Source organism: Esox lucius, chromosome 21, assembly GCF_011004845.1.
Source record: "Esox lucius isolate fEsoLuc1 chromosome 21, fEsoLuc1.pri, whole genome shotgun sequence".
Lineage (NCBI taxonomy): Eukaryota > Metazoa > Chordata > Actinopteri > Esociformes > Esocidae > Esox > Esox lucius.
Genome location: NC_047589.1, coordinates 25,870,937 through 25,893,271, shown reverse-complemented (window position 1 = coordinate 25,893,271; position 22,335 = coordinate 25,870,937). Strand labels below are relative to the sequence as shown.

Genomic DNA, 22,335 nt, shown 5'->3' with positions numbered 1-22,335 from the left:
TTTCCTGACCTGACGAGAGACATGCCTTCAACAGTCCACTTTTGTTTCATCAGAGTAAAACACAAACACACAAATGAGCTAAGCCAATTGGTTTAATGAAACGACAGAATGACAGAGCTACTCAAGAGTGCAGAAACATCAAAACATCCACACACTCCTGTACAGCATTGTGATACGAGGCGAGTGGTAGGAGGCCACGATGACCATGTACGAGTTCAGACTAACTCACAGGTCAGAAATGTTAGAAAAGTTTACTGACTGAGTGATCTACAAATAGAACAGCGATCAGTTAGCGGAGGGCTACAGCAGACGTTTGATTCTGAACATGCATTGGGAAATACAGAACTATTGACCTGAAAGGAATGTTTTTGTTAGGGACTGCATACAGTATATAGGCAGGGTCGGCCCCTGGTTTTCTTGTGACAGTAAGAAGTAAGACATTAGCAATATGGTTGCAAATTTCAATCAATTTCACCAAGAGTAACAGCGTTCACGATGTTGACCAGGAGCGTACATGCCCGCTATGCATTCGGTCACAATAAGTACATTTTAGAGTGGTAGTTTGTCAGGCTAGCAAAAAAATGTGTGCAAACAATACTTTTAAATAGCGTATTCTGAAATTCCTACTGTCAAATAGTGTCTGGTGCCGACGCAGTATCTAGAAGAAATACAGTAACATGAAGCAGGACCGCGCATTTGCATTACAACTAGTCCCGAGGGTTTTCTAACAGAGCAGTAAATCAGGGAGGTCAGACATCCTTAACAGTGTGAACACAAAAGAGACATGTAACTATAAACACACTGATATAAAACCCTGGGAAACACTGTTCCCGACAAGTTAATCCACCCTTCAGTGAAATGTCAGTCACTGCCCCCGATACACACATATAAACACACACACACACACACACACTGGTAGGCAAAAACTACCATCAACGCTTATCATTATGGAAGACACTGCTCCCGATAATGGATCAGATCAGAAATATAAACTGCAGCACAATACGACCGGTCAACAGAAAATGTAAATAGCATTTGGATACAACGCTCAGTATCGAGGACCTAAAGCTCCATTTACAAGTTCAGATGGTCAATATACGAGCAGTTGATTCATTTATCCATGCTGCCTCTGAAATGAAAACCTATCTTCCATACAGCGCACAAATTTTGACCAGAGTGCAAGGCTGTATATAAAAGAGGACGTCATTCACAACAGTATATACGCGTTTCAGTCAATCAATATGTGAGTCATGCTAACCGCAGTTGCTAGGTACCCACGATTCTGTTTCCATAGTAATAACTGGTAGCAGCAGGTTGTGTATTTCTGTTAACGGAGTCATGTACCCAGCTAGTCAGACCGTCTCTAGCTGGACTATTTAGAACATTTCATCTACGTCAAAACGACCCGATTTTGCCCCCCTTTCTGTTTCCTTATCATGTGTTCCCACTGCAATGCCAGGAGAAAGGAAACGTTTTAAGCCAAATGTCACTGGACTGGATGGTCAGACTGTCTGCACACGTGACTCCGTTGCTTCAGCAGATGCTGCCATAGGAGACAGTATAACTGTCATAAGTCTGGAAGACACTGCTTCCGATAACCTTATTAAATCATAAGATAATGTAAAAACATCTCAAACGGCGTATGCCGGTCAAAAAGTCTAGAAGGCACTGCTCCTGATAACTTCATAAAATTCAATTGTATGTCTATCCAAAACATTAGAAACGACAAAAACCCTTCCTGAGCCTGGAAGACACTGCTCCCAATGACTCGTCAAAAACGAACAATACTTTAAATGTTTATAGTGAGCACTGGCACTGATAAATAAATAAATACACTCCTAGTCAAAACAAACAACATTAAAGTGACATCTGGAGTCTGGAAGGCACTGCTTCCCAAAACTTCCCAAAAACAAACATGAACTCTAAATGAGGACATTTATAGTGGACTCTGCCACTGATAAATAAATAACGTATAAATTATAGAGTTAAATGTTATCTCTATGGTTACAGCAAAGGTTTTGCGCAAGCACACACACACACACACACACGCATGCACACTTAGATCTGGTTGTCCAATTCCCAGATGTCTCCAGCTAGGGCATTGGCACAGCCCTGCAGGGTCCAGGTGGTCAACGCCAGCTGGGTCCGCAGCACATCCTTGTCCGTTCCCTCCAACATGGCATCCAGAGTGTGTGAACCGTGGCCAAACAGCACGTGGCGGAAAGGCACATCCTTGGGGGAAACAAATGGAGAGAGGAGGTTGTGTTCCACCTGGGGGGGGGGGCACAGGGAGAAGCTAGAGTGAGTTTGGCTCGGTGGAACCACATGACATTTATCGAGTTTGGCTCGGTGGAACCACATGACATTTATCGAGTTTGGCTCGGTGGAACCACATGACATTTATCGAGTTTGGCTCGGTGGAACCACATGACATTTATCGAGTTTGGTTCAGTAGTTAAGTGTCTCACCCTCATGATGCGCTCGTTGATCTTGTGGCAGGCGAGTGAGTCAGTAAGGTCTGTGTTCTGTATGTCCTCGTTGAGGTCTGAAGTTGCTCGGATGTACGACCCACGGGCCATGATGAGCCAATTAGCTGAAAGACCCTCAGCCGAGCGTCCCTGGAATTACACAATGGCAAAACAATTACACCCAACAGAGCGTCCCTGGAATTACACCATGACAAAACAATTACACCCAACAGAGCGTCCCTGGAAATACACCATGACAAAACAATTACACCCAACAGAGCGTCCCTGGAATTACACCATGACAAAACAATTACACCCAACAGAGCGTCCCTGGAAATACACCATGACAAAACAATTACACCCAACAGAGCGTCCCTGGAATTACACAATGACAAAACAATTACACCCAACAGAGCGTCCCTGGAAATACACCATGACAAAACAATTACACCCAACAGAGCATCCCTGGAATTACACAATGACAAAACAATTACACCCAACAGAGCGTCCCAGGGAATAACACAATTATAACCAAACAGTAGAATAAAACAACTGCATTATAATTACACCTAACCACTAAACCAAGACAAACATACACAAACAAGTACAGTAACACCAACAAACCTCAGTGACTTGTTTGAGGCGTTTGTTGATTTTAACCACAGCTTGGCTGATAGGTGTGATGTATCTCCGCACATCAAGGTTCAGGACGTGGTCATGGACCAATCGTAACGCCATCTGACCCGCCACCAGCCCCGCCGCCGTGGCCAGGGAATCAAGCCGTTGATTGGTTGTGACCCCCAGGTGATCTATGTTGTCAAGAGCGGTGCCGTAGTAGGGGTAGACCTCCGACTGCAATGCACAGAACAGACAGGTGACTCTGTTAGACACGGACACATTATCAGACTCAAGCTGACCGCAGGACAAACTAAACCTGGGTGAAGAGTGAGCGAGCAAGTCTTACATCTCGAGAGACGAAGCGCAAGGAGATAGACGGGATGCCGGAGAAGGCTAGGAACGGGTACGCCGCGTCCTCCATCTGCATGGGCTCCAGCCTAACAACACAACCACATAACCAACACGTCAAATATGTGCACAATGAGACACCGTTGGGTGACACTGCGTCACTGCGGTGATAACACGCATGATAATGCACCATTTGTCACTGGGGGTGATAGGGGCGTCACTGCGGTGATAACACACATGATAATGCACCATTTGTCACTGGGGGTGATAGGGGCGTCACTGCGGTGATAACACACATGATAATGCACCATTTGTCACTGGGGGTGATAGGGGCTTCACTGCGGTGATAACACGCATGATAATGCACCATTTGTCACTGGGGGTGATAGGGGCGTCACTGTGGTGATAACACGCATGATAATGCACCATTTGTCACTGGGGGTGATAGGGAGTCACTGTGGTGATAACACACATGATAATGCACCATTTGTCACTGGGGGTGATAGGGGGTCACTGTGGTGATAACACGCATGATAATGCACCATTTGTCACTGGGGGTGATAGGGGGTCACTGCGGTGATAACACGCATGATAATGCACCATTTGTCACTGGGGGTGATAGGGGGTCACTGCGGTGATAACACGCATGATAATGCACCATTTGTCACTGGGGGTGATAGGGGGTCACTGCGGTGATAACACGCATGATAATGCACCATTTGTCACTGGGGGTGAAAGGGGGTCACCGGGGGTGATAATGGGGGGAGGGGTGCTGTACTCACACAGACGCCTCAAAGTTGGCTCCAGACACTTTATCATAGAGACTCTTTGACATGTCGGACCCTATGGGGTTCTTCACCTCCTGCATGGTAGTCGCCAGAAGGCTGACGAGCAGAGGACTGGCAGAAGCTTTAAAAGCACCGTGGCCTATAGGACACACAACCACAAACCATTAAAAGGAGACTGTGTGTAAAGTGTGTGTGTGTGTGTGTGTGTATATACACGTCCGCATTCTCACCAGTGACCACACCGTCCAGGCTGATGTAGGTGAAAGCTCTTCTGTCCAGAGAAGACATGTAACCCTGCCGTGGAACAAATAAATGGAGGTTTTCCAATCAGGATGAACACCGGCAATTTGGTACCATTTAACTGTTTTACCGAACCCCGAACCCCAATAACCTTAACCCTGACCCTTAATGGCAAAATGTCTGCACTAATTTTCCTAATTGTAACGCACACACACGCACGCACGCACGCACGCTCATGCACACGTTACAGTAAGGCGCTTCAGCGTGTAGTTCTTACCTCCAGCCACTCAGTAGCACCAACGCTGCCAAACTCGCCCGCACTCCAGCTGGCAAACACCATACTCCGCCTGGGACGGAACCCATCTGCGCAACACCAGAACGTGTGTTTAGTGGCAGAGGTGTGTGTGTGTGTGCACGCGTGTGTGAGTGAGTGAATGTGTTCACGTGGGGATGAGTTACCTTTCTCCACCATCTCATACACTGATCTAGCCAGCTCCATCAGCAGCGTGGTCCCGACCATGGCCTTAGCGAAGCCTGGACCCCACGAGTCCCTCTGCGCCCCCAGTACCACGTAATGATCTACACACAAACATCAGGCGTTTCACTCCCTTCTCATATTTAATCGGCCCTAACCCTAAACACCGAACCGGACTCCATTCTAACCCCTAAGATGAAAACAGACGTTTTCCTAAGGGGCCAAAGGTCACACTGTCTGTTCGACCTCCCCCTGGGGTGACATGGCCCCATTACCTGGCTCAACAAAGCCCTTGATGACCCCAAAGACGTTGTGGATCTCGGTGTTCTGCAGAACGTTGTTGACCTCCACGGTGACATTGACACCGGCACCCCCTATTCTGTAGGTCACGTCGTCCAGGCCACCTCTAAAGCTGGAGGGGACGTTGGCTCCACCTATAGCCCTGGAGACAAACGGGGGAGGGCGGGGAGGGAGAGAGAGAGAGAGCGTGAGTAAGGGAGTGAGTGAGAGAGAATGCAGAACAGAGGCGGTGGGCGAGTGTTCTTACTTCATTATCTGGGCGGCAGTTGCCGCGGTGATGCTTTGGGCCAGAACAGTAGGCAGGCCGGAGGACTCAGTGGGGGGGAACTGGGTGTGGTTGAAGGACGGGAAACCAGGGGTGTAGGGATCTCCTGAACCCAGGTGGACCTGCAAGAGGACCACACGGATTGTCAGACGGAGAACGTGAACGTAGAACAGCGAAGGTCTGCCGCGTCGCCACCTGAGAGCCAGAGTAGTCCGACGTTCTGGTCACTCACGTGTCCGTAAAGCTCAGTGTTTCTGTCAAACTTGTAGTCATCTGGGTCCGGGTAAATCAGAACTGCAGACACACCCATTTCAGCTACGTTAGCCACCTGGAGAGCAAACAAGTCCCTTAAGTTCACTGAAAACCTCTCTCTCACCCCTCCCTCCCTCATGCACTTGCTCTCCCACTCTCACTCTCCCGCCTCAAGAGCTCACCTGCTGTGCCAGGCTGATCTGTCCACTAGCTCTCAGTAAAATGACGGTGCCGTTCAGCTCGATATTCAGATTTGTCAGAATCTCCAAGTCCTCCTTTCGGCCATAGTTACCATATACCGCCGTGCCCTAAACACAGAGACAATTTCTACATGTAAGACCCAGTCAACTGTCTCTGATAACATCCAGTGTGGCCGAAAACACAACCAATATGACATTAAGAACCTGGATGTGGACACATATTGGGCCAGAATATCAAAAAGGGATTATCAGCCGGTATAATTCAACGTGGACATCTGATTGGCTGACCTGAACTTTTCCTGTGGCGCTATAGGCCAGATAAGCCTTGGGCTGGCCCACGACCACTTGGTCCATCAGAACTCGGTTTGGCTTCTCACTGTGGGGTTGGAATAAGGATGGAGACTGTCAGAAGACAAGGAATTATATAAAGCGTGTGCATTGATGTGAACCGCCCCTCCCTGCACCCAGGCAACGCTCAATCTCTCCCAGAGCTCTTCAATCGGCTACTATGTGTAGCTGAGACGTCCCACCTACTGTAGCCATGTTAAGATGATTTCACTAACGGGTAGTTGCTCCAGTTAAGTGCGTCTGCTAAATTACCAAAAATCAACGTACCTGTCAGGTTTCTGTAGTTGGACATAGTGCACGTCCGTCCAGGGATTCATCTCCCAAATCTTGAAGTTGTTAAAAACATTATTTGCCAGAATGACGTCTCCATCGCTCCCCGCCGTTTGATCGTACTGGAATTGCAAGCAGCTTCTGGCAGACACAGAACAGGTTAGTCTAATCCGGGGTGTGTGTGTGTGTGTGTGTGTCTGTGAGTGTGTGTGAGAATGTGTACTACCTCAGGCCTTGGTCGACTTTGTCAGGGGTCAGTCTGGTAGTCAACAGATTGGTGATGCTCTTCCAGGATAGAGAGGGTTGTTCTGGAGGGGGTGGTACTGGAGTGGGTTGTACTGGTGTGGGTTGTACTGGAAGAGATTGTACTGGAGGGGATTGTACTCCATCTATCTGAGCTTCCTGATTCATACTGCAATGGATTGGCTCCTGCTCAGAGTGGGTGCTCGCATATCCAATCAGACAACCTGAAACCGAGCGAAGGAGGCAGAGATGGGTTAGAGAGGGAGATAGAAGAGAGACCGAGCAAAGATTCTGGTAGCACTTTATTTGGATAGTCTGTAAAGCATCTATAGACAACCTATACAATTATAATTAACCATTTACTAACCCTGACGTGAAACCTCATCCTTATATTAGTTTCTGATAAGTTCTTGGATGGCCAAACCTACATCTAACCGAAGTGTTTGGCGCAGTATATCACAAGTAAAAAGAACAAAAACATTTTGTAAAAGTATTTAAGGTTAAACATGTCAGCTGTTCATCTGGTGGGAAATGGTCAGAATGGGACACATTTTAACGTCAAAAGGTTGTTTTGCCTTTTTGAGCCTGAAATGTAAAAACTCCACAAACTTGGTCATCAGGACGAAGCCGTGTAATAAAACATGCCAAGTGTCGCCGAGAATTCTGAATGAGAACAAGGAAGAGCGTGTACCGATGACGAAGATGAAGAGGGCTCCCAGGGCCAGGTAGCATATTCTTCTGTATTCTTGCCGGGGGCGAGGCCTGTAGGATGGAGAGTCTCCTGGTTGGCCGGTCTGCTCTGCGCCAGCTTGGTCATCTGTGACATCATCAGACAGTTTCACCTCAACATGGCCCCCTCCGTCTGGCTGTAGAGTGAAGCGGCTGTATCGCTCCCTGTTCAACTACACACACAGGAGAGAAATTGTGTGTTTGCTGGTCGTGAGAACAACTGTATGTGTATGCAGCGTCTGTGTGTGTGTGTTAGGAGGAATGCCAGTCAGATAATTGCTCCTGACTCTCACCATTTTGGAAAACGCTGATTGTAATTGATTGTATACGACTGCCATGATGGACCTGGACAAGGAAAGGAGGGAGCAGAGAGGAGAGAAATAATCAACATGTTTTCATTTAGTCAGTTCTTATGCAAACAACATTTTGTAACCAAAATCCTGAGGTCCAAATACAAGACCCCCACCGCTTCGGCGTTTGTAGCGTTTTCAAACATAATCGGCGGAATGAAAACAGCCCCGGGTGAGTGTCAAGATTTTTTTTTTAGCTTACAGTGTGTCCTTGGTTGGAACCAAATTTGCTAATTTCTTTAATAGACCATTTTTTATATCATGCCCCAATTAAGTTATTTACGATTATTAGAACGCGTGCATGTCTTTTAATATTAAATGGAATTAAGAATGATTGTTATTGAAAGCAATACAGTATTTAAAATTTGGCCCCTTTTTCCCCAGGTAGGGGGGGGGCAATATGGCCATTTAGGCTTTATTGTCACCAACATTTAATATTTATCAGTTTGCTTAAATAGAGCTACTTGCAAATCTAAGGGTCTTGTGAAATGTTTAATTAAGTTTTGTTCATAAATGTTTATTAACCTGCACGTACGGTTTCGGATTCCATTCTTCTAAGGACGATTGGCTGGGAGCGTGTCCAACAGGTCGAATAACCTACCTAGGTAAAAGGACCTCATCGAGTCTTGTGTAGAGTCCTTACTTCCTTATTCCACAACTCCCCATTCTCCTTATTTCTCCAGACTGACTTAGTCATTAGATTTGGTGTGAGCAAACATCACAGGAAAAGACCTCAAACGTTTCTTACTGCAGTTCTATAACAGGAAGGAAGCCTTAAGAAAGGCTGTACTCAATCCCCACCCCTAAAGAGACCCTCGACCCCTCGCTTTTCACAACTCAGCTCCTAGTAACGGGGATAATGGTTTCTCTGGAGTCATGAGTAATGCTTTAAACTTTCCCCAAATACATTGAGTAGGTTTACTGGTGAGAAGCATGTCATAACATCACTATTCGTTATTTATATGAAACAGCAGCATTCGCAAATGCCTTGTGCACAATAACACATAAAAACAAACTTTGTTCATCAAGCTCATTTCACCCGGTACATCAAAACAACATGCTGTGTAGAGTACACTAAATACCTAGGGAGAAGTCATAGTGGAGAGATCAAGCATGTGCTTATTGGAAAGTAATTTCTTTGAGTAGCTCTCATGCCCAAAAGGGTTGGCGACCCAGCTGCAAACAGAGCAGCCATTCACGTACAACAGACACCCTGCTGTACATGCATAGGGTTTGAGGAGAGCGATGTCACAACATACATTATGCACACGTTTCCACAGGCGGAAGTGTAGTTACAAAGCCACAAACTGACATGACTACTTCTGCTCCCCAACGGACACCAGTTGACTCAACAGGTGTGATTACCACACACAGACACACCTTCCTTCCCATTCCTGTCATGTCCGGAGCATCACAGGGACCGGCGGCACTAAAGAAGACAGGACGGAGTGGAGGAGTGGGAACAGCCATCCCTATTGCATCACGACAATTATTACGTCCAGCTAGCCAGCTTATACTTAGCTGTTCCGCCCAAGATTAAATGGTTAGCTAACCAAATCAGAGAATAAGGGATAGTCATGAAGTCATAACTACAACGAGATACATCTGACAGAATGTGCTGATACCGGTACACCGATCATCCACCATACAATTTAACGGTGCAGATTACTACACCGTCCTATTTCATTACTGTATAGTACTACTTACTGTGGTTGGGGGGAAAAACATTTTATAAAAGGCATGAACATACTTCACAGACGTGGTTCGCACATGGTTCACACGTGTGCGCACTTGGATAAAATGAAAGTGCAACATTAAACATTTAGGAACTATTTAAATTGGACCCCTTAATATGCCTGCATATAAATACAAATATATCAGGGCAAAATATTTTGGTTATGGGATTGAAATGTGTGCAAACTGGAGTCTTATATTGGCAACTAGCTATAGTTAGTGGCTACTGAGGACTGTACACTATCCAGCTAGCTAATACTGTAACCACAAATGGCACATGTTAAATAATTAAAACATAAAACATTCCTGATAATCATTCACAACTGCAAAGACCCTTCCATAACATTATAGCTAGCCTAAAATTATAGCTGCTTAAGTAGCAGTTAACGTTAGCCACGTCATTTTAACGATAGCTGCATATAGATGCACCATACGTTGCTACGTAACCGAACCATGCAGATGTCCAGTGACATTGCTAAAAATACTACCATGCCAATAAAGATCATTACATTAAAATAATGACAAATGTTAGATCTAGCTGCACTATTATTGCCTTGAGCCATCTCATCAGCCCCATTTAAAAAATGATTTAAAAAAATGATTTTACATTTATAGTTAGTTCACTTTTTACTCAAGTCCTATTAGGTATCTCACCTTTCTCCGTTTACTGTCAGATCTTGGTCACCCTTCGCAAAGCTCTGTCACCACAGCACCGGTAACCTTCGCCGTCCTTTTGGTGAGAGGATGCGTGCAAGGCGGTATTTCCGCAGTCACGTACACAGTAAGGTCGGAGACCGGATGTAATTATCTGGAGCACAGCTCTTTGTAGCCTCGCCCTACTGGGAAAAGGCGCCAAAATAGCCCTATATTACAAAAACCCAACTCATCGTAATTTCTTGCTGGGCTCTTGGGCTATCTACCATTGAAATGAAGTCGTTCTGCTTAAATTACTTATTAGGTTCTGCCCTGTGTGTCCATTCGGCTTCACTATCGGCCGAAAAGCACGTGGACTGTGTTGGGTTACTTGTATATCTGTGGTTGTACACCTCATTGAGTGAAACAGTATGAGTCATTATCACCATAAACCCGTCCGGCGCTACAAGAAAAGTGTCTCTTTCGGATCTTACTCGATTTATTTTTAAATGAACTACAAATAAGGTCTGCAGCCTTACACCACCTTGTCATACTGATATCCGTGTAAATATATATTGGACAAGTTGAATTGTATTAATATTGGATAAATACAAGAACATATATTTTTGTAGAGCTAACTGAAGCAAATACATCGATAAATGTCACCTTGTTCTGACGATGTATACGGTTGTCAAAACTTACACATTGCGAATACTTAATACATTGTACGTTCATAACTGATGTTCACCAGTGTATGTTAAAATTGGTGATCTGTGTATGTTAGGATGTGAGCTGAGATAATGAAAAGAACTATATGAAAAGAAAACGTAAAGACGGGCCTATAAAAACCCGACTCGTCTGGGAGTTAACGTCACCGGGCAACGTTCCAACACTTCTCGCTGAGCTGAGTGGATCTGTGGCGGGTGCAGAAAACCAATGACACGGTATTACACAGTACTGGCTAAACCCAAACAATGTCTTGCTTTTATATTGTGTTCCCCTGGCGCATTTGAACCCTCTGAAGTGCCCAGCCCTCACTCTCCTTCACCCTGTCCTGAAATAAGAAAGAAAAGTTAAATGAAGCGCAACTGGTAATCAACGACGGGGTACTGCAACACATAATGAATCGCTGCCAGTGTTCTCCTTACGTGTGTTCCCTGTGGGCCTGGTGTCGTTTTTAGTCCCTTTTCTTAGGAACAACGAGGTTGCGGATATGAACCCTACAAGGACCACATGAAAATATAGTTGGTCCTTAAAATTGCTCTGGATAAGACTGTCTGGTTAAACAAAACATTTCAATACATGCAAAATTAACTGACAAATTGTTGTACATAAAAACCAGTCAAACCAGAACTTGGAGTACTTTATCTAAACAACAGAACACTTCCTCGTTTTCTCAGATACTGTCCTGGCCTCACTCCAGGAGAAGGATATTTGAGAAATCAAGGAAATAGATTTGGAATTTACCTAGAATGTAGTATATAATCTAAGGTACAAGCAGAGGTGTGGGCAGTGGCGTAGCTATGAGTGTTTTTGTCATTTTAGTCTTTTTCTCATCCATTTTGGATTAATCGTTGTAGAAATTTTAGGTTGCTGGAATACAGAGCCTAAAAAAATGAATGTGTCCCTGTCCAAATACGTTTGGAGTTTACCATTCCTCTATAGATTAAATTATTTCCATAGGAAACTATCTGAAGTTATTATTCTATTTTGGCAGTTATATTAGTTTGGAGACTCCCTGGAGTGCTCTGCAATCAGTAACATTTCCATCAAGTTTAACTAAATGTTTCCATGACATGGCGTCGGTGCGTGGTATCTACATATTTCTAAGAGTACGAGTACATGAGCACAATATCGGCCCGATACTGGTATCGGTATCGGTGCATCCCTAAAATATTTAATTGAAAACAGTACAAAGACAGATAGGTTTTATGGTTTTTGGACAAATATATGGGCATTTTGGATTTGATGCCAGCAACACGTTTCAAAAAATCTGTGACAGGGGCACTGTGTTACATCTCTTGTCTTAACAACCGCCTGTAAGCGTTTGGGAACTGAGGAGATGCAAATTAATGACTTAAAAATCATACAATGTGATTTTCTGGATTTTTGTTTTAGATTCCGTCACTCACAGTTGAATAGAACCTGTGATAAGAATTACAGACTTCTACATGCTTTGTAAGTAGGAAAACCTGCAAAATCAGCAGTGTATCAAATACTTATTCTCCCCACTGTATATATATTAAAACAAAAAAAAAATTAAGAGACCACTGCACCTTTTTCTTTCTTTTCCAGAAAAGTTGAAAAGGAAAGTGTTCAATTTGCAGTGGTCTCTTAATTCTAACCCTTCTGTTCCTCACTCTAAACCTTCCTTTTCGAGGTGCAGTGGTCTCTTAATTATTTCCGGAGCTGTGTATAGATACATTTCAACAACCCTTATAATTTGTTGTTCATCTGTTTATCTGTTTTTGTTACTTCGTCATCTCAATACATATTCATGCACTATATAGCTGCTTGTCGTGGTTACAGAGGCCTCTGCTAGGCGTATGTGTCAGGGCTGGGTGGGTGGGGGTGGGGGGGACCCTTGTGTTTGACCTGCATTGATATCCAGACACTCTCTGTCTTCACATGGCCCCTTCGGAAAGATCTGGCCAAACATTGTGTGAGGTGTGATAAGACAAGGTCAATGTTTTTCTCCTAAACTGAAATGGAGATAGCCGCTTTCTAAGAGAATGCTTATCAGTGTCTGCCACCAGTGAAAGGTGATGGATTCATGTGTGGTTAATCCATTTCCCCAACAGACGTATCATGCGTACAATCGCTATGAGAGGAATGCAGTGAGGGGGCGGCCTTCAAACAGGCTTCTTTCCATTCCGTCTCTCTTTCTTACTCTTTCACTTCCTCTCTCTCTCTCTCTCTCTATCACACAAATTGATTCATTCTCACACAAACACACACTCACACATTCCTCTCTGCACCAATGCATAAAACTGTTTGATCACCACATGTAGGGTCACCTAATTAGGACTGTCCTTCCTTCTACATGGTTTTACTTAATGAGCACTCCACTTCCTGGTCCAGTCTTCCTACAGTAGATCTGATGGGCTGTTAAGCCAACTCCTATAGGCATTTTCCTGTAAAAGATTTTGTACGTCTTCGTTTTACATCACTAACCAGACAGTCTACCTGCTGCATTCTGACACCCTGAAACCTCTCTGGCTCTGACCAGGGTAAAGGATGAGCTCCTGTTTCAGATGGAGAAGAGTTGGAGGTGACTGAGGTAACGTCTCTGAAAGCCTGAGTGGCATTTTGATGTAGTCAGGCTATGGCACAGCCCTCTGTCTGAGAGACTATTGTGAGGAACACAGTCCATTCCAATGTAGATAAATAGATAGATGGATATCAGTACATCACAGCCTGCAGATCTACAGGATCTACAGGACAATAGGCAAGCAGCTTGGTGAGAAGGCAACAACTGTTGGCGCAATTATTAGAAAATGCAGTTCAAGAGGACGGTCAATCTCCTTCGGTCTGGGGCTCCATGCAAGATCTCACCTCGTGGGGCATCAATGATCATGAGGAAGGTGAGGGATCAGCCCAGAACTACACGGCAGGACCTGGTCAATGACCTGAAGAGAGCTGGGACCACAGTCTCAAAGAAAACCATTAGTAACACACTACACCGTCATGGATTAAAATCCTGCAGCACACGCAAGGTCCCCCTGCTCAAGCCAGCGCATGTCCAGGCCCGTCTGAAGTTTGCCAATGACCATCTGGATGATCCAGAGGAGGAATGGGAGACGGTCATGTGGTCTGATGAGACAAAAATAGAGCTTTTTGGTCTAAACTCCACTTGCCGTGTTTGGAGGAAGAAGAAGGATGAGTACAACCCCAAGAAGACCATCCCAACCGTGAAGCATGGAGGTGGAAACATCATTCTTTGGGGATGCTTTTCTGCAAAGGTGACAGGACGACTGTACCGTATTGAGGGGAGGATGGTTGGGGCCATGTATTGCGAGATCTTGGCCAACAACCTTCTTCCCTCAGTAAGCATTGAAGATGGGTCATGGCTGGGTCTTCCAGCATGACAACGACCTGAAACACACAGCCAGGGCAACTAAGGTGTGGCTCCGTAAGAAGCATCTGAAGGTCCTGGAGTGGCCTAGCCAGTCTCCAGACCTGAACCCAATAGAAAATCTTTGGAAGGAGCTAAACGTCCATATTGCCCAGCGACAGCCCCGAAACCTAAAGGATCTGGAAAAGGTCTGTATGGAGGAGTGGGCCAAAATCCCTGCTGCAGTGTGTGCAAACCTGGTCAAGAACTATAGGAAACATATGATCTCTGTAATTGCAAACAAAGGCTTCTGTACCCAATATTAAGTTCTGCTTTTCTGATGTATCAAATACTTATGTCATGCAATAAAATGCAAATTAATTACATAAAAATCATACAATGTGATTTTCTGGATTTTTGTTTTAGATTCCGTCACTCACAGTTGAAGAGTACCTATGATAAATAATTACAGACTTCTACATGCTTCGTAAGTGGGAAAACCTGCAAAATCGGCAGTGTATCAAATACTTGTTCTCCCTACTGTATGTTGCTTCAAAACCGGTATATATTGTTCAGCATTTATGGTGCCTTCACAGATGTGCAAGTCACCCATGCCATGTGCACTAATGCACCCCCATACCATCACGGATGTTGGATTTTGATCCGTGCCCTGATAACAAGCCGGATGGTCCCTCTCCTCTTTAGCCCGGAGGACGCGGCGTCCATGATTCCCAAATATAATTTCAAATTTTGATTAGTCAGACCACTGGACAGTTTTCCACTTTGCCTCAATCCATCTTAAATGAGCTCAGGCCCAGAGAATGCGGCAGCATTTCTGGATCTTGTTTATATCTGGTTTCCTTTTTGCATGGTAGATTTTTAACTTGTATTTGTGGACACAGCGACAAACTGACAATTATTTTCTGAAGTGTTCCTGAGCCCATGCAGGGATGTCCACTACAGAATCAAGTCTGTTTTTAATGCAGTGTCGCCTGAGAACCTGAAGCTCATGGCCATCCAATACTGTTTTCAGCCTTGGCCCCTTGCATACAGAGATTTCTCTGTACAGAGTTATTATGTGCTGTAGATTATGAGATTCCCAAAACCTTTGCAATTTTATGTTGAGAAACGTTATTCTTAAATGGTTGCACTATTTGCCCCACAGTCTTTCACAGAGTGGTGAACCCCTCCACATCTTTACTTCTGAAAGACTCATCCTCTTTGGCATGCATGTTACTGACCTATTGCCTATTAACCTAATTAGTTGTGATATGTTACACCAGGTTCTTTTTGTGTATTTTTTTCATTTTCAGTCTTTTGTTGCCCCTGTCCCAGCTTTTTTGAAACGTGTTGCTGGCATTAAATTCAAAGTGGGCATATATTTTAACAATAAAACATTTCAGTTGCAACATTTGATATGTTGTCTTTGTACTATTTTCTATTGAATATAGTGATTAAATGGTTTACACATATTTGCATTCTGTTTTTATTTCCATTTTACACAGTGTACCAAACATTTTGGGAAACAGGGTTGTAAAACACATGTAGGACACTGAATTTCAAATACAGATTTTGCTATATTTAATAACTAGGTTACACAACACACAAACCTCACTAAAACTTGTTCTTTATTACATGTCTTGGAAAATAACATTAAAAAGGCATTGTCTGGCTCATACTAAAGAGAGCATAAGAAACTTGAACACAAAAATATTTTGTGGTACCTTGTTTGAAAACTATGTTTCCATTTTTCTCCATGCGTATTATGAATACTACAATTGCTGTTTATGAAAAACAGACTAGGATAAATATTAGATCACAACCAAACTCAGCATCATAGATATTCTGAAAAATATTCCTCATAACATGTATAACATATACATAATATACAGTATACTTAGTATGAACAAAGGAATCTTAGGTTAAAAAACATATTGTAAATTGAGAGACAATATATGTTATATATATCTCAGGGAAAGAACTCAGGCTAAATTCAATAAACCCACATTGCCATATTTACATTATGCAGTTGCGTTCTGCTATGATGAAATTCACTCATTGATTCGTCTTGCATACTGGGAAAAAACCTACAACTACTACGAGAGCTACGCCCTCTGCTGTCACGTTTCAGAATGAGAAAGGGTGCGGTCATCGGTGCATTGCTAAAACCGGTTCACTCAATTTCATGACCGGAGGTGAATCTGCACAGCCCTCTCCACGTGGTCATGAGTTCTCAACCAGGTCGGCCACTGGTCTTCTTTTTTTGGCGGGATGTCTTATTAATCCGCTTCCTAACAACAGAACACATGCACGGACTTAGACGAATATGCATGCAGGTTTTTCAACATCAGAGCACATGCATGCACACACAGACACACAGACACACACACACACACACATACAAACACACACAGAGGTGTACTTACTTGAGGCATTTTAGTACACTCTGGGTCCAGGCTTGAGTGGGGTCGGCACATATAAACTTCTTCAACCTCCGTGTGTGGAAACTGCAACAACAAGGCGGAATGTCAATGGCACCCGTCACTCACGGACAACAGTATATGTCAGTGCCTAAGACAACCACTTCTCCATTCCCAGATGCTGTCCTGGCCTGTCACACGAGGCTTCTTCACCCTCAACAGACTTGTTCTTGTGGAATTCTTACCCCAAAATGCAAACATTTTCATTTCAAATGTGCAACATGCTCTGAGAGGACACTTGGTCCAGGGTTAGTGCACACCCTAACAACAACCCTAACACAACCCTAACACTAACACAACCCTAACAACAACCCTAACACAACCCTAACACAACCCTAACACTAACACAACCCTAACACTAACAACAACCCTAACACTAACACAACCCTAACACTAACAACAACCCTAACACTAACACAACCCTAACACTAACACAACCCTAACAACAACCCTTACACCAACAATAACCCTAACACAACCCTAACACAACCCTAACACTACCACAACCCTAACACTAACAACAACCCTAACACTAACACAACCCTAACACTAACAACAACCCTAACACTAACACAACCCTAACACTAACACAACCCTAACAACAACCCTAACACCAACAATAACCCTAACACAACCCTAACAACACCCCTAACACTAACACAACCCTAACAACACCCCTAACACTAACACAACCCTAACAACACCCCTAACACTAACACAACCCTAACAACACCCCGAACACTAACACAACCCTAACAACAACCCTAACACCAACAATAACCCTAACACAACCCTAACAACAACCCTAACACAACCCTAACACCAACAATAACCCTAACACAACCCTAACAACACCCCTAACACCAACAATAACCCTAACACAACCCTAACAACACCCCTAACACCAACAATAATCCTAACACAATCCTAACACAACCCTAACACCAACAATAACCCTAACACAACCCTAACAACACCCCTAACACCAACAATAACCCTAACACAACCCTAACACCAACAATAATCCTAACACAACCCTAACATAACAATTTTTCAATGATAAAGAGGCTAACCTGCTTCCAGTCCTTTATTTGAGAAGGTGAATAACAGAAGAATGAAAGAAATATGATTGGGATTTACCCAGTTTAGTAAAGACACAGACTTTGTGCTGAGCCTGTGATGAGAGGGCAACTCACATGACAGCGTTGAGGTCGCACGAGGAGGTTATGTCCTGCAGGGTGTAGTCTTTAAGTCGTTTGCAACCAACTGGACGTCGGGTGTATTTCAGACAACAATCCGCTATACACACACACAGTACACACACGTGTCAGACAGTAGAAAACATTATGCATGTCCATATCTGCAGAGATCATCAGGGATCCTATAAAATGACCAATTTATTACTAAATCACTAATAAGGGTGTTAATTAGACAGGTGTTGTTGTGTGTGTTTGCACTCACCTGCTTGTGTGCCCGGGATGAAGGTGGCGATGAGAAGAAAAGACAACGCGCCAGCCAGGATACAAACTTTACCGCTCAGCATTTTGATCAGCAGACCAAACCACAGAGACACAGAGAGACAGGCAGTGAGAGCCAATGGATTTCACTAGAGGACTCTGTAGTGTGTGTGAGAAGCTGAATGGGTTTTTGGAGGTCTTTGACTTAAGTAGGAATGGTTAGGGAGTTTCCTGACATGTGACATGTTGGTGGCTCCATGTTCATGTGAGAATTCTGGGGTTTGACAGCACGTTAAGGTGTTGGGATGGGAACTTTGCCAGGAAAAGTTAATTCTACACTACTTCCTCCTTGGCTTGTTAGTTCACTTCGACTGAACAATGAAACTATTGTGCTGGAATGTTTTAATCCGTGAGTGAGAACTGAGTGGAGTTATCTTGCTTTATTGAGTACATCCGAAACATCACCAATTATTACGGACTAAACTGGAAATTGCGCTCGCACTTCTCAGGCTTCCGGATTTTATTGAGTCAAAGGCTAAAGGCTAGTGGTTAGGGTGTGTGACCAGTAACTGAATGGTTGCTTGCTAGACCAGATCCCTGAGCTGGCGAAGTACAAATCCAGGGCAGTTGAGCCTAATGACCCAGTTTTTAAGCTGACAATGAGAATATCATGTAATTTGTCATACTTGCCTGGTTCAGATCAAAATGTCTTTTAGATATCTTTCTGTAGCTATCGTAAGACCATACCTGAAACAACGGCCCTCCAATCTCATGGATTAAAATATGTCCAACTCCTTTAGCTGATAAACAAATGAGTTTCAGGTTTCAGGGATTATTGCACCAAACAACATATCGTCACCTGCACAATGCAACTCTTGTGACATGACACCCGACACCTACATAGTGAGAGTTAAGAAGAAGAATATACAGTTCCGGAAACATTAAGAGGCCTCTGAACAGGAAAGTGTAGAGTGAGGAACAGAAGTGTTCAATTTGCAGTGGTCTTAATTTTAACCCTTCTGTTCCTTACTCAAAACCTTCCTTTTCGAATTTTGGAAAGAAAAAGGTGCAGTGGTCTCTTAATTTTTTCCGGAGCTGTATAAGCAAAAATTATAATAAAAGAAAGCAACAATATACATAACTCAGTACACTAGCAACAGTTTAAAAAAAAAAGGGTAATGTAAACTAGCAGCAATCTGGGTAGTATTATTGAACATTTAGATATGGAAAATATGCAGTAATATACTTAACAGTGTAAACTAGCAGCAATTGGCAGAATTATTCAATATTATAGATACATATGAGTGTAATAAGCTTATGAATGATAGTATAGCACACTACATAGTGAGAATTTAAGAAGAAAAATGCATACACTGCAAACATATAGCAAGAACATGAAGCAATAATATACATAACACTGTACATAGCAGCAGTATGGTAGTAGTATTGAATATCATAGATATAATCTGGCAGTAATATACATAACAATGTAAACTAGCATACATTTTAGAAAGAGTAGGATGGGGAGTATGAACAGTATGGTAGAAGTATTGAGTAATTAATACTCCTCCCATTGCCAATTAATGGCCATATTTACACTCTTCTTCAACCATCCTTAACCTTTCCAATTAGGACTGTACATAGATAAACACACTTACGCTTACATAAAACTACACACACGGTGTTTAAGTTGTGTTTGTGTTTTAAATATGTGTGACTGATCTGTTCTATCAACTTAATTGTTTTTAAGTAATCGGGCCATCGCAGTGAATGAAAGTAACAGAAACTCATCCAATTGGAAATTAGGGTCAATATTCTTCTAAGTGTTTATAACCTACAACTCTTTTGTGTATTGGTTCTTATCTAATATGTGTGTGTGTGTGTGTGTGTGTGTGTGAGAACTACAATACTGGTTTGTCAAGTCACTTAAACATACCCGTGAAAGTAACATCAACTGATCTTTTACCTAGTGTGATGAAATCATACCTGTTTACAAAACGTAATTGTTAGCCAACATTACTGCCAAAACAAAATTTTTGCATTTCCTTGTAGCTTGTAGAGAAGGATGATATATAAAATCCAGGATATCTGAAACCAGTCAACAAGTCAACTGAAAAATACCGTAAGAGCGGTGTTGCACGGTGAAGTGCTTTGCTAAACATAAATATCATTTTCATGCAACCATTCAGTTCCTTGTCAAAATTTACAGGCAATATCTAGGAATGTAGTTTAACTGAAATTACACTGTAGTGTAATTTTTTTTACAATTAATTTGTGCTGTATGGATTAATGTTTGAAATTGAAACAGTAAATAATACGGTAGGTTTAATGAGCTTCTGTGAACTAGAACAGGGGTTCCCAGCTTAGACGACAAATCCCCAAGTGCGGTGCCTGTTTGGAGGGACCTGTTTGGAGGGACCCGTTTGGAGGTACTCGTTTGGAGGTACCCGTTTGGAGGGACCTGTTTGGAGGGACCCGTTTGGAGGTACTCGTTTGGAGGTACCCGTTTGGAGGGACCTGTTTGGAGGGACCTGTTTGGAGGGACCCGTTTGGAGGTACTCGTTTGGAGGTACCCGTTTGGAGGGACCTGTTTGGAGGGACCTGTTTGGAGGGACCCGTTTGGAGGTACTCGTTTGGAGGTACCCGTTTGGAGGGACCTGTTTGGAGGTACCCGTTTGGAGGGATCCGTTTGGAGGGACCTGTTTGGAGGGACCTGGGGCCACACCTGATAAAGAAAAATAAAAGTATATTTAATCCATTTCAAAATGGGTGTTGTGAGTAATCACATGTATTTTTTATGTGATTCATATAATTGGCCCTGTTATAAAAACCTAGTCCACAGTGCAAAGGGAAGTTAGCATTCAAACCAGCACACGCACTAAACCGACTTCCACATTTGTTTAACAAACTAACAGTGCTTTAAAAATATAGGTTAAATCTTCATCAAAACCTAAAAAGTTGTTAAGATGGTTTCCGTCCTTAACTTTGTTGAAGCCAGAAACTAGCAGGTAGAAACAAAAAAAATGACCGGAACTGTTCTTGATTACGTCCTGGATGTTCCCTGTATTATTCATCACCACCTGTTTCAGTGCATTTGCCCTGTATTGTAAAATCTTTCACTTCACATATGAACTTATTTCTCTTTCACTGCACTCTTTACACAGACTTCTATCACATTTCTCCCAAGATTGTGAGTAGGAAAATGCCAAAACAAACATTTCCATTTCACACCTACAGACTTGTAAATGTGTAAATAGGTATCTGACTTGACAAACATCAAGTACTGATGTGGGTCTTGGATATTATATTGCTAGGGAGAGTTGAGATATGCAAATTAACATTTCCATTTCACAGTGACATAATGGTACAATGTTAGAAGATTTAACCAGACCAGTGTGGTCAGGGACATTCCAAGAACATTCCCATATCCTGTAAATCATTACAGATTTAGGGGGTGAAGTAATTTATTATCTCTGCCTAAATATTTATTATGTGAAAATCCTACAAAAAACACCTCTATACACCATCAGGTTGGTGGGGTTTCCACAAAACATTCCCTTTGTGTGTGTGTGTGCGCGTGTGTGTGCGTGTGCGTGTGTGTCAGGCAGATTATGTACAAGTCTAGTCAGTGTCAATCTCAAATGTAATCTCTCGGAAAGACTCAGAACAAGAAATGATCCGAATATTTTTATTTTTTTTAGAATAAGTTATACCAAGAATCAGTTTGTTCATAGTTTATTGAATGAACACAGAGCAAACACAAACACTGCAGTTTGCACCTATGGAAGAAATCACATGAATGTCATAGCCACACACCTGCGTTTACTACAAACATTATTGACCACCTCACTATATATCATTACAGAGACCAAGACAATAAATACAATGATATCCTCTGGTTGCGTGGTTTAGTAGGTGACCAAAAATCTCCTACAAAATGAACTATAAGTAGACACAGTTTGGCATCGATTTCAGATATTCTGGTAGAAAAGTAATTTCTGGTTGTTGTCAGACATGCGTACACGGCTCTAGCAAATCGCTGGCTGGTCTTTTCAAGGAAATGTTCATATTAGTGTTTACAGA

At 43.1% G+C, this 22,335-nt stretch overlaps 2 protein-coding genes across 3 annotated transcripts; both read right to left on the bottom strand.

Annotated features, from left to right (window-relative positions):
• Positions 1-74: 74 nt before the first annotated feature.
• On the bottom strand, positions 75-10,423 carry tfr1b (transferrin receptor 1b). Of its 2 annotated transcripts, none has more exons than XM_029116372.2 (18): positions 10,283-10,423; positions 7,838-7,889; positions 7,507-7,717; positions 6,799-7,039; positions 6,570-6,713; positions 6,243-6,330; positions 5,937-6,062; positions 5,735-5,830; positions 5,485-5,624; positions 5,213-5,379; positions 4,922-5,041; positions 4,740-4,825; positions 4,453-4,516; positions 4,217-4,361; positions 3,433-3,523; positions 3,093-3,320; positions 2,469-2,618; positions 75-2,271 (listed from the first exon to the last, which is right to left on the bottom strand). In XM_029116372.2, the coding sequence occupies exons 2-18, from the start codon at positions 7,880-7,882 to the stop codon at positions 2,059-2,061; spliced, it is 2,355 nt and encodes a 784-aa protein (XP_028972205.2). In that variant the 5' UTR covers positions 7,883-7,889; positions 10,283-10,423; the 3' UTR covers positions 75-2,058. The 2 variants fall into 2 exon arrangements, with proteins under 2 accessions (XP_028972205.2, XP_028972206.2); XM_029116373.2 differs by having other exon boundaries at positions 6,570-6,710.
• A 5,541-nt stretch (positions 10,424-15,964) lies between these two features.
• Positions 15,965-18,738, bottom strand: ccl20b (chemokine (C-C motif) ligand 20b). Its single transcript, XM_010890050.4, has 4 exons — positions 18,257-18,738; positions 17,992-18,094; positions 16,742-16,822; positions 15,965-16,606 (listed from the first exon to the last, which is right to left on the bottom strand). The coding sequence occupies exons 1-4, from the start codon at positions 18,336-18,338 to the stop codon at positions 16,549-16,551; spliced, it is 324 nt and encodes a 107-aa protein (XP_010888352.2). The 5' UTR covers positions 18,339-18,738; the 3' UTR covers positions 15,965-16,548.
• Positions 18,739-22,335: the final 3,597 nt, after the last annotated feature.